General features: G+C 44.9%; 1 protein-coding gene across 1 annotated transcript in view; it reads right to left on the bottom strand.

Moving 5' to 3' along the window:
• The window catches only part of CNTNAP2 (contactin associated protein 2), a 3253420-nt gene that overhangs the window by 72206 nt on the left and 3167443 nt on the right, over positions 1–13771 (bottom strand). Inside the window, exon 21 of the mRNA XM_073678177.1 lies at positions 9083–9176. Coding sequence (XP_073534278.1) covers positions 9083–9176 — 94 coding nt within the window. The remainder of the gene's footprint in view (positions 1–9082; positions 9177–13771) is intronic.

A 13771-nucleotide genomic window follows, 5' to 3' on the forward strand; every position in this document is an offset into this window, starting at 1 on the left:
TTGGAATTGTACATGTAATGTTATAATGTGAGCGTGACACAACTGTAAATTATGTTGAGCTAGTATACAAAGAAGAAGTGCTTTTGTTATATTGTCAGGACTCAGCGTATAATAGGTCACCAATACTGTTAACAGCTGTAGCACAGCTAAGACCCATTGGCATCCGGTTCCACCACTGTCTCTGGCAAGTCGCAGACTACTTCCGGTCAGCGGCCTATTGAAGACCAGGACCACAAAAGGAATGTCAGGTGGCGGGATAATATCACTGCACTGTGCCACCCGCACCGTTTCACTACAAAACAAGCTGGATGAGGAGAAGCTGTGGGGGATGTACAGCGAACCAGGATATGATCAGTACAAGTTGTTTATTTTTTCATTTCTTTTTGGCATGCAGCTGTAGTCAGGTGGGTGAAGTGTGGGACTGTTGGGCCATCACACTGTGTGTGTGGCGCTGTAGGGATCATCATACTGTATATAAGGGGCGGTGGGGACCATAATACTGTTTATAGGTTGCTGTATGGACAATCATACTGTTTATAATGAGCTGTGAGGGCAATCATACTGTATATTTAATATAGGGATATTGTGAGGGCAAGTGTGGAGATATGGACAGCGAGTGGGGGAAACAGTGTGGAGTTAATAGCATGGAGTAGAGAAAGTATCTTGGGTATAATTCATAAGGGAGGACGGAGTGTAGGTTATTGTTCATAAGGACAGATGGTATGGAGGCAATATTTTATAGGAGAGGACATGTGGGAGTCATATTTTGTGCAGGGTGAACAGCCAAGGGCAATCATTATTCAAGGGATTAGCATAGGGCAGATATTTTTATTCACAATCACTGTTATGTTCTGCTACCAGAGCTAAGGAAAGAGAGGAGATCTGTCCCTACGAAGAACTCAGCTTAATCCCTACGATGTAACAGGGAACCTGATCCTGCGATCAGACCTGCTAAAGTCCTAAGCTAGTCTGTACGGAGACCTATAGATGTGGGGAAGGAATCCCTACAAGTACTAAGGACTGGGAGGAAAATGGGACACCTCCTAACAGAAATAGTAGCAGACAGACGAACAAACAAAATATATAGAACATAGAGGTCAGTAGACCAAGCAAACTAACAGAGCAAGACACAGAGCACAGGCTAGCTAGAAAGTAGATATACAATGAAGTCCAGCAAAGCCAGAAGGGCGGAGCAGGATTAAATAGGCCAACAAGGTCATGTGACCAGCAAAGGAAAAAAAACTAAGAGCAAGGTTCTAACAGTACCCCCCCTTCTAAGAGGATCCTCCGGATCCCCTAGGACCAGGCTTATCAGGAAATCTCCTGTGAAACGCTCTGATAAGTCTGGACGCGGAAACATCATCCGACCTCACCCAAGAGTTATCCTCGGGACCGAAACCTTTCCAGGCCACAAGATACTGCAAACTACCTCTATACCGTCTAGAGTTAAGGATGCGAGAAATTTCATATTCCCCGTCCTCCACCACCGGAGGAACAGAGGCAGAGGCGTCACAATCCGATACAACAGCTTTTTTCAACAGAGAGACATGAAATACCGGATTAATTCTCCAGGAGGTAGGAACCTCCAAAGGACAAAGCAACCCCGCAGCAGGAGTATGTGAGGACTTAGATCTAGCACATATAGTACATTGACGCACCCACTTAATGACTTCCTTCTGCCATCCAGGCCACCAAAAACTGCGACCCACCAGTCTCTTGGTCTCAGAGATTCCGGGATGACCTGCCAACCGAGATTCGTGACACTCAACAAACAAATCTCTCCTAAAGGTCCCAGGCACAAACAACCTCCCATGAGGAGTGTTAGAAGGGGCATTCTCCTGTGCTTTAAGAATCTCATTTTCCAAAACGGAGTCCAAAGCAGCTATCACAACACCTTCTTGTAAAATGTTCTCCTCTTTCTCAGCACCGACTATGGGAGAAAAACTGCGAGACAAGGCATCCGCCTTAACATTCTTAGTACCAGGGATGTAAGTAACGGAGAAATTAAACCGCGAGAAAAACAGTGCCCACCTAGCCTGACGGGCATTCAGGCGCTTGGCAGCATCAAGATATATCAGATTTTTATGATCCGTAAGAACCTGAACGGGAAATTCCGCACCTTCCAAGAAGTGGCGCCAGTGTTCAAATGCGAGTTTAATAGCCAATAATTCCCGATTACCAATATCGTAATTCAGTTCAGTCTCCGAAAATTTTTTTGAAAAAAAGGCACAGGGATGTAATCCATCCCCGTTATCCTGAGACAATACTGCGCCAACCCCCACAGAGGAAGCATCAACCTCAACCAAAAACGGCCTAGTAACATCAGGCTGCATAAGGATGGGAGCAGAGGTGAACCTCTCCTTGAGATACACAAAAGCTTCAATGGCCTCAGAAGACCACTGAACCGCATCAGCACCTTTCCTGGTGAGATCAGTCAGAGGTTTGACAATACTAGAAAAATTTTTTATGAATTTTCTATAGTAATTGGCGAAACCCAAAAACCTCTGTATCGATTTCAAACCAATAGGCCTAGGCCATTCCTGCACAGCCTGAACCTTAACCGGATCCATCTCAAAACCTTTGCTGGAGATAATGTAGCCCAAAAAATTAATTCTCTGTACAGCGAACTCACATTTCTCCAGCTTAGCAAAAAGCGAATTGTCCATTAATAACTGTAATACCTCACGCACGCTCCGCCAATGAGACTCCAGATCCGGCGAATAAATCAAAATGTCATCCAAATACACAACCACATTTTTACCGATCAAAGGTCTAAGGATGTCATTAATCAGATTCTGAAAAAATGCAGGAGCATTAGTAAGACCAAAAGGCATAACCAGATTCTCAAAATGACCCACAGGAGTGTTAAAAGCAGTCTTCCATTCGTCACCCTCCTTCATGCGCAACAGATTGTATGCCCCCTTAAGGTCAATTTTAGAGAACCACTTGGCCCCCATTAACTGGTTAAACAGATCAGGAATCAATGGCAGTGGGTAAGGATTGCGTACAGTAATTTTGTTAATCTCACGAAAATCCAGACAAGGACGTAAACCGCCGTCCTTTTTTTTTTACAAAAAAAAATCCAACCGCCACAGGAGACTTAGAGGGCCTAATGTGACCGGCGGCCAAACTTGTCTGTATGTATTCCTCCAAAGCCTTCCTCTCAGGAATAGTAAGGTTAAATAAACGACTTTTAGGAAGAGTCGCTCCAGGGACAAATTCAATAGAACAATCATAGTCTCCATGGGGAGGCAAAACCTGCGATTCCTTCTCAGAAAAAACTCTCCAAAAATCCTGAATAGGAACAGGCAATTCTCCCCTATCCAAAGCTGCAATACGCCCATTACAACACTTGTCATAACATTTATGGCTCCAGGATTTAATTTCACTGGTAGACCAATCCAGTACAGGATTGTGAAATTTTAACCAGGGCAATCCCAATATTACTGGAGAAGGCAAGTTATTCAACACTACCAAATCCAATTTCTCATGGTGAACACCATTAATAGTGAGAGGAAATTCACAGACCTTGAGAGTAATATTCTTCAAAGGGGAACCATCCACAGAAACCACAGCAATGGGGGATGATAAAGGTTCAGGTTTTAAATTGAGTCTTTCCACGAATCCCCCATCAATAACATTCAGAGTAGACCCACAATCGACAAACACCCGAAATTCCATTAATTTTTCCTGAGCAATCGTGGAAGCAGCTAAAAATACACCCTTGGAATTTAAACAGGCAATACGGGCATGACTGACCATTTTTTTTTCTTTCTTCATACGAAGCTCACAGCCTTTAATCAAATGACCAGATTTTCCGCAATAGAAACACAAGCCTTCAAAAAATCGACGGTCTTTTTCTTGAGAGCGAGGTGCCACCGATCCAATCTCCATCGGTTCACCACTGTTAGTACACACATTCTCATAACCAGAAACTGACATAGCAGAGGATTTGCTCTCATTAACCCTTGCACGCAGTCTTCTATCCACCCGTATAGCTAATTGCATAGCCTGTTGCAAATCTTCAGGTGTAGGATAAGCAATTAGCAGGTCTTTAACCCTTTCACTGAGCCCAGCAAGAAATAGACTTTTCAGAGCAGAATCGTTCCACCCTGTTTGAGTAGACCAACGACGGAAATGAGTACAATATTTTTCCACATTACCTGATCCTTGTTTTAAACGTCTCAACTCAGTCTCAGCTGATGCGACACGGTCAGGATCATCATATAATAGTCCCAAAGCAGAAAAAAAACTATCCACTGATCTGAAGCATGTATCACTAGGTTGCAAAGAAAAGGCCCACTCCTGAGGCTCTTTGCGCAAAAGTGACATTATGAACCCTACGCGCTGGGATTCATCCCCAGAGGACTTAGGTCTCAAACGAAAATACAATAAGCAAGCATTTTTGAATGAAAAAAATTCTCGGTGTTCACCAAAAAATAAATCCGGCAAACATACCTTAGGCTCCAAGAAATGTGCTCCAGGACAGTTACTCACGTGCTGACGGAGCTCGGCCACCTCCAGAGAGAGTCCCTGCAGGCGATGAACCAAATCCTGAACCGACACCATGATGGAACAGAAAAATCTTTCCTTAGAGAATTTGCTGGCTGGACTTACTGTTATGTTCTGCTACCAGAGCTAAGGAAAGAGAGGAGATCTGTCCCTACGAAGAACTCAGCTTAATCCCTACGATGTAACAGGGAACCTGATCCTGCGATCAGACCTGCTAAAGTCCTAAGCTAGTCTGTACGGAGACCTATAGATGTGGGGAAGGAATCCCTACAAGTACTAAGGACTGGGAGGAATATGGGACACCTCCTAACAGAAATAGTAGCAGACAGACGAACAAACAAAATATATAGAACATAGAGGTCAGTAGACCAAGCAAACTAACAGAGCAAGACACAGAGCACAGGCTAGCTAGAAAGTAGATATACAATGAAGTCCAGCAAAGCCAGAAGGGCGGAGCAGGATTAAATAGGCCAACAAGGTCATGTGACCAGCAAAGGAAAAAAAACTAAGAGCAAGGTTCTAACAATCACTATATTGACACTGTTATTTTTAAGGCCATCATGTTGAGATTGGCTGCAGAACACCAGAGAAGATCATCTTAGCATCTGAACCAGATGTAGAGGGATAAGAACGACTCCAATCAGAGAATATGTCACCAATGAGGTATCTGGGTGTAAATGTTTATTTGTGATACTGTCTGCGTCCAATCAGTACTGTGGTTCCTTTATGGTCTGATGATGACTGGTAACAACAACTAATAGCTCCTAAACATTTTTAAAGACATACCAGGAGTTGTAGATTCAAATGATACCAATGTATATTGTGGGGCTAATCTGACATTGCAATTGATCGATGCACTAAGCTTGGTGATGCATTAATGTACTGATGGTGGTTATGTTATTTTATTTTATGTACTGTTGGTGATTCTAATTATGTATTCATGTACTGATGGTTGTTTTGGTGATGTATCCATGTATTGATGGTGATTCTGGTGATGTTTTCATTTACTGATAGTGGTTCTGTTGCTGTACTGAAGTACTGATGGTAGTTCAGTGATGCTTTCATGCACTGATGGTTGTTCTGTTGCTGTATTTATGTACCGATAGTGGTTTTGGTGATGTTTTATGTACTTATGATGGCCCTTATCATGTATTCCTGTACTCATGGTGGTTCTGGTGCTGTATTCAGGTGCTAATGGTGGTTTTGGTGGTTCTAGCACTGTATTCATATAATGTTCATGGTTATGGTGCTGTACTCCTGTACTTATGGTGCTTTCTGGTGCTGTATTCCTCTATAGGAGAGAGTGTTTTGTTCTATATACTGTACAGATGTTTGCAGGCTCAAGTTGAATATCCTTAAATCAAATCCCCCCCAAAAATTATGGAATTGCATTTTTTTATTGCAGGTTTAAATTACACTGCGGGGAGGGGCACCATTTAAATTTTCACCTCAGGCAGAAGAAAAGCTATAAACAGCCCACATTAGTCCATGTCCTAATATTTCAGTAATCCTCATATATAAACTCAATACAGTAGCTGCTCTTGTTGTGATCTGAACCTAGGTCTCTTGTTGTGATGTGAACAAGGTGATGTGAACCTTGTTGTAAGTTCCACGTGCGAAAAAAAAATCACATCATACTTTAGTCTGGCCTGACATAATGAGCAAATTAGTGCATGTAAATTTAAGGCAGCTCTTGCACCTGTTCATTATGCGACTATACATAGAGCACGACATGTTTGCTATTTGCTGACTTAACTGGTGTGAAAAATTAAACATCCCTGTGAACATAGCTTAAGGCAACTAGCTATGCTGAGTACACTAGAAAATGAGTACATTCCCTGATATTTTATCCCTATACCGTACTGCCTTTTCCCTGACACATAGTCATAAACTGCAGTTGATAACTATCAGAGGCAATACCTGTAAAAACATAGAAATAGTTACATTATGCATATTTTCAAGACATTGCACTGATTCCAAGCAATTTCTCATTTTCTGGGCTATGAATTTAGTTAGGCCCCCTTCACATGTCAGTGTCTCCAGTACATGTGGTGACAGTTTTCACACGTACTGGAGACACTTGCACACATAGGGGCTGAGTAAATGTCCATGTGTTCACACGGACCTTGTGTCCATGTGACCCACACGTGGACATGTCTGTTTATTTCTGGAATCATGGACGTCAATACGTTCCACACATATGCACACAGATGACATAAGGTGTGACATCCATATGACACGTACCGTAATAGAGTGCAGAATACAGAATGTCAGATGTTTATGTGTTAGATGTGCAAATATAGAGATAGATAGAGAGATATCAGTGAGATATATAATTAGTGCTGGCCGTCTGTAGTTTACGGTACATGTATTTAGCTAAAGAATAAATAAATAATTGAAAAAATGGCGTGGGGTCGCCCCTATTTTTAATAAATTGGAGCAGCATAGACTGGAGCAGCAGCCACTGCCGGTTCCGCAGTTCACAGCCACCAGGTCTCACGAGGGCAGCGCGAAGGCCAGAATGTTGAGCGGTGACGTCACCAGTAAAGGCCAAGTAGACAGCTGTGAGCTAATATTAAAATACTGGGAAGCTCCATGGTTATTGGGTCCTTCCCAGCATAATAACACCAGCTCACAGCTGCCTGCTTTCACTTAGCTGGTTATTAAAAATAGGGGGGACCCCACGTCATTTTTTTTGTTATTTATTTTTTTGCTAAATACATGTACAGTAAAATACACACGCAAGGCACTAATTATATATCTCATGGACATCTTGCTATCTATCTATCAATCTATCAATCTATCTATCTATCTATCTATCTATCTATCTATCTATCTATCTATCTATCTATCTATCTATCTATCTATCTATCTATCTATCCTGTATCTTTGCACATCTAACACCTAAACATCTTTCATTTCTATTCTGCATTCTGCATCCTCAGTCTCTGTCTGAGGAAAAAATCAGACATGTGCATAGCTCCATAGAATAACATTAGTCTGATGTTTTGTCAGATCACACTCGGACCACAAATACGCTCGTCTTCTGCTCCTACCCTAAAGCCCCCGTCTCACATAGCGAGATCGCTAGCGAGATCGCTGCTGAGTCACGGTTTTGGTGACGCAACAGCGACCTGACCAGCGATGTCGCTATGTGTGACACTTTGCAGCGATCTGGCCCCTGCTGTGAGGTCGCTGATCGCTGCAAAATGTCCTGGACCATTTTTTGGTCTTTGCCCTCCCGCTGGTCAGCACACATCGCTGTGTGTGACCAGCGGGACCAGCGATCAGGCTGGTAACCATGATAAACAACGGGTTACTAGGGGCACACGCGCCCTTAGTAACCCGCTGTTTATCATGGTTACCACTCTGCTACGGTGAGCGGTAACCTCCAGCTCACCGTAGCAGGGTGGTAACCATGATAAACAGCGTGTTACTAGGTGCGCGTGTGCCCCTAGTAACCCGCTGTTTATCATGGTTACCAGCCTGCTCCTGCTTCAGCAGGCTGGTAACCAGGAGCAGGACATCGTGGAAAGATTCTTTCCACTATGTCGCTGCTCCCCTGATCGTTGGTGAGCCTGCCTGTTTGACAGCTCACCAGCGATCACATAGCGATGCAGCAACGATCCCTGACAGGTCGTATCGTTGTCGGGATCGCTGTAGCGTCGCTAAGTGTGACGGGGCCTTAATCGTGATATAATATCACAAAACCAAGTTGTCCAGTCGTTGCCAAGGATAAAGTACTAGGAATTACGAGGTCATGTAGGATGGTGGACCACTTCAGGTTATAAAATAGCTGGATCAATAGGGATTATCATATCACTGGACCAGCTGGGATCAGGCTTATCTGTCATTAAGTATATCAATGGCTGCCAACTACTTTTAAGTCAAATTTAGCAATGTTCTACTGAAAGTGAACACTGGAGGTTTTACTGACTTGTAAAAATCACTTGGCATAGATGTCTTAAAGCTATTATCTATAACTTGACATCATATATTTGGCATCACAACAAGAGGTGCAACTTGAAGCTCCAGTGCAAAATCTTTAACAGGGATCCCCAACTATGTGACATTGATACTGGTGGCAGTGGGACTCTCGGACTCACCAAATCACCAGTGGCAGGGGGAGACTGTTACCCCCGTTACCTCTTCCCTTGGTCACAGCTTGGATGCATTTCCTTTATGTGGTGACCAAGTTTTTTGTATCTGGGTCCAGAAATATCAAACTAAGCTGGCACCTAGTTTTTTTTATACACCATTCAGTTTCTGAACATATTCCCTAGGTTATAGCTGTATATAAAACACCCAGCTCCTATCTCCTACAATAACTATGACGCTCCACAAGCAAGTGATCTAAACGACTTTTCTTGATGAAGAGATATACTGAGCATTGTCAGGGGTGACACAGGATAGATGTGTCTGCCATTGGGGAACACCAGCTCTCTGCAGTATTTACCTCAGTAATTATTTCTTGCTGATGCTCTTCAATGTGATCCATAAAGTACAGTCATAGTGAATGAGACATTTTGCCGCAGCACCTGTATTTCATGATTGTGAACCCTTCACTTACCTAGCACTCTTCCCAGGAAAAGGGCCTTTGGTCCATTAAACTGAGTCTCTGAAGAAGGAGGAAGGCTGTATGTTGCTGGAGAGTAATGATCGAGCTGAAGAACAAGAATAAAAGAAAGGCAAGAGGAAAGTGAGACGGGAGTTTAAATAAAACCACTGACATTATATTTCATTGGATCAGCTCTTTTTAATATCACATATTCCTGATGACACCTTTTCTAGTACATCTCTGACCACAAGAAGAATTCATGTCCTTGAAAATGAAGGTGAACTATAAATGTATCAAGAAGAGAACGTTCTTGTGTTTCTTCAGTAAGAGCAATATGTGTGCAGTGCAGCATGTATTGTATATGACTTTGTTACATACAAAAATTCCACCTTTTAACTTAAAGGGATATTCCCAAAATGTTAAATCATTCCCTATCCAATAGGATAGGGTATAACTTACTGGCTGCTGGGGGTTCAACCGCTGAGACCCCAGTGATCCCAAAATTGAGGCTCTGGAGGTGCACATGTTCGACCTATGCTTCCATTCATAGTCTTGGAATGATAGTCTCACGGACAATAAGGGATGACTTAGCATTTTGGGAATAACCCTTGTAAGATGGCTGCCGGACATGTCCTTGAGGGGAGATATGTGTCGCTGAGGTTGGCAGCTTCAGTGATGTGAAACCGGGAAAGCATGCTCCAGCACACATCGTGCTGAGAGGGTTAATAGGGCGTATCAGGGCCGTTTATTTCGAGCAGTCATAAGAGATGGGGGGGATTGGCTGCTCACATATCCCCACCCCGGGGCGTGTGTATAAAATGGAGACCAAGTGTTTCATTCAGTGTCTGTGGCTGGAGGTGTGGAAAGACACTGACCGTAACCGTGACCGGGTGAACCCGCCATATTGGATGGACTGTTTACTTTCTCTTTTTGTTACACTGTGCCGACAAGGCTTTCTTTTGTTTACTTCTGGAAGTATGGTTTATGCAGCATAATAAACCCGCCATGGACATTTTAAAGAGACAGTGTCCCATGCCTACCTCTAACGCGGCTAAGTGAGTACCGAACCCTACAATTGGTGGAGAATACGGGCACGAATCCCAAGGGGCAGTGTGACCGCTATAAGAAACAGTTTATGTCCTGGGTGGAGGCCGCCAGCCAGCAAGCGACGTCCGGCAATATGGAGGAGGTGATTAAGCAACTGGTGCAGGCTAACCTCCAGCAGCACCAACAGCAGCAGCAGTAGTGGCAGCAGCAGCAGCAGGCACATCAGCAGCAGTGGCAACAGCAGCAGCAGATGCAACAACTACAGCACAAACAGCAGATGGAGCTCCTGGCCGAGGTGATCCGTGGCAGGGCATCTGCCCCACCCCTTACTCCAGGTGATGACTCACATGTCAGGAAGACGGTAAGGAGAGCATCGCAAGATGACCCCGGGTGATGATGTCGAGGCATTCCTGACAGTCTTTGAGAGGATGGCGGAACGGAAGAAATTGCCTCCGGAGCAGTGGGCGGAGGTGCTGGCGCCATATTTAACAGGGGAGCCGCAGAAGGCCTATTATGACCTGACCTTGCAGGATGCCAAGGAGTACGCCAAGTTGAAAAATGAGATTTTGGCGCGCTTGGGAGTGACTCTGACTGTCAAGGCGCAACGGGTGCACCACTGGGCCTTTTGCAAGGACAAACCTCCCCGGTCCCAGATGTTCGACCTCCTACACCTGGTCGAAAAGTGGTTGCAACCTGAATCTTCCTCCCCTGCACAAATGGTTGAGAAAGTTGTCATGGACAGGTTCATACACTCCCTTCCTAGGTCGATGCAATCCTGGGTTGTCCAGAGGGATCCCTGCAATGCCGATGACTTGGTGGGGTTGGTGGAAAGATACCAGGCGGTTGAGAGTTCCTTGGGGAAACAAGGGGTCATAGCGTCTCCATACTGGGGTTCCCAAAAGGGGGCGGACACCCAAAAGAGGGGAGCTAGAGCCACCCCTGGGGGGCGTCCTAGAGCTCAGGAGGGGTCTGAGTTGCTGCCCAAGGTCCCGCCCCATAACATAGTATGTTGGAGGTGTCATACCCCAGGTCACATAGCCGCCAGTTGCCCCATGACCAACGAGCCAATGGACTGCAGCGCAGGATGGCGCTGCTCGTACTTTGCATATCCTGCCTGCAGTGCTGTTCCTCAACCAGGCGAGGGACCGCAGGCATGCTCTGTATTGGTAAATAGAGTGCAAGTGACTGCTCTATTAGACTCGGGGAGTTTGGTAACCCTAGTGCGGGCCGCAGTTCCTCATCAACTGGTTCCGGGGAAAAAGGTCGGTGTCCGCTGTATCCATGGGGACTCTAAGGACTACCCTGTGGACCGAGTAGTCATAGATACAAACTGTGGTGCTGAGGCCCATGAGCTGGGCATAGTCAAGGACCTGTTGCACCCCGTGATAATAGGGCGGGACTTTTCATTATTTTGGGACTTGTGGGAAAAAGGGAGGAAGCCAGGTTGTCTGGAAAACAACCAGGTTGCTCCGGATGAAAGCTTGTCACAGGCCACCGCTGACGGTTTTCCTTTTTGTGTGCTTGTTGTTATGATCTGCTACAAGAACTAAGGAAAGATAGGAAAACTGTCCCTACAATAGGACTAAGCTGATTCCCTACGATGCAGTGGGCAACCTGTTCCTTGTGAACAGACCCGCCTTCGTCCTCAACTAGTCTGAACGCAGACCTATAGATATAAGGGAGGGGTCCCTAAAAGTACTAAGGACTGGGACAAAATTGGAGACCTCCTAGCAGAAGTTGTAGCGGAGCAAAAAGACAAACAGACAAAAATACTTAGAGGTCCAAGGACCAAGCAAACTATAGAGATAGGTACAAAGCACCTGGCTAGATTAAGAGTCAAAGAAACACTGAAGTCCAGCAAAGCCAGAAGGGCGGAGCTGGAATAAATAGGCAGAAGGTCACGTGACCACAAAATAGAAAAAAACTAACAGGAGGGTTGTAACAGTACCCCCTCTTCTATGAGAATCCTCTGGATCCTCCAGGCCCAGGCCTATCAGGAAACCTCCTGTGAAACGCTCTGATAAGTCTAGGAGCAGAGACATCATCTGCCCTTACCCAGGAGTTATCCTCAGGACCGAAACCTTTCCAAGCGACGAGATACTGCAATCTCCCTCTATACCTTCTGGAATTCAGGATACGAGAAATTTCATATTCACCGTCTTCCACCACCGGAGGAACTGTGACAGTGGCATCCCTATCCGATACATCAGCTTTTTTCAACAAGGAAACATGAAACACCGGATTAATCTTCCAGGAGGAGGGAACCTCCAACCTAACAGCAGACTGGTTAACCACCTGAAGCACCTTAAATGGTCCCACAAACTTCGGACCCAATTTCTTAGAAGGAATCCTCAACCACAGATTCTTTGAGGACAACCAAGCCATGTCACCAACAGTAAACGAAACCTCTTGACGTTTCCTGTTAAAATACTTCTTAGACTTTTTATTAGCCTCTTGAAGGCTAATACATCACGTACATCAGTCCAAACTCTCTCCAAATCACCGGAAAAATTCTCCTCCTCCGGCACAGCCGACACCAATTTGGAGAACGAACCAAACTACGGATGTCTCCCAGTACAACAAAAAATGGAGAACACCCAGCAGAAGAGGATGTATGGTTGTTAAGAGCAAATTCAGCAAGTGGCAGAAACTCAGACCACCCCTCTTGATTGTCTGCCACAAAACAACGCAAAAACTGTTCAACATCCTGATTCTTTCTTTCTGTGTGTCCATTAGACTCAGGATGATACCCAGATGAAAATGACAAATGGACTCCCAACCTGTCATAAAAGGCACACCAAAAACGAGCCACAAACTGAGGTCCCCTATCAGAAACAATGTCGGTGGGAACGCCATGGAGTCTGACAATTTTCTTGACAAAAGCCTTAGCGAGTGTCTTAGCGCAGGGTAGTTTAATGAAAGGAACCAAGTGACAAATCTTGCTAAAACGGTCCACGACCACCCAGGTGACAGTGAAACCCTCAGACACAGGAAGGTCAGTAATAAAATCCATTGCAAGATGCGTCCAAGGTGCACTAGGAACCTCCAGAGGGCAAAGCAACCCCGCAGCAGGAGCATGTGAAACCTTTGATCTAGCACACACCGTACATTGACGCACCCATTTAATGATTTCCTTCTGCCACCCAGGCCACCAAAAACTGTGACCTACCAGTCTCTTAGTCTCAGAAATTCCTGGATGACCTGCCAACCGAGACTCATGATACTCCACAAACAACTCTCTCCTAAAGGCTCTAGGTACAAACAACCTCCCATGGGGAGTGTTAGATGGGGCATCCTCCTGGGCTTTTAGAATCCCATCTTCCACAACGGAGTCCAATGCTGCCATCACAACTCCTTCCTGTAAAATGCTCTCCTCCTCCTCAGTACCAACCATGGGAGAAAAGCTGCGAGATAAAGCATCAGCTTTAACATTCTTAGTACCCGGGATGTAAGTAACAGAAAAATTAAACCGCGAAAAAAACAGTTCCCACCTAGCCTGACGGGCATTCAAGCGCTTGGCAGCATCTAGATAGATCAGATTCTTATGATCAGTGAAAACCTGAATGGGAAATTTAGCACCTTCCAAGAAATGACGCCAATGTTCAAATGCGAGTTTGATAGCCAGCAATTCCCGATTACCAACATCGTAATTAA

The sequence above is a fragment of the Phyllobates terribilis genome, unplaced genomic scaffold (assembly GCF_046119375.1).
Source record: "Phyllobates terribilis strain yellow unplaced genomic scaffold, ASM4611937v1 Scaffold_4__5_contigs__length_816908805, whole genome shotgun sequence".
Taxonomy (NCBI): Eukaryota; Metazoa; Chordata; class Amphibia; order Anura; family Dendrobatidae; genus Phyllobates; species Phyllobates terribilis.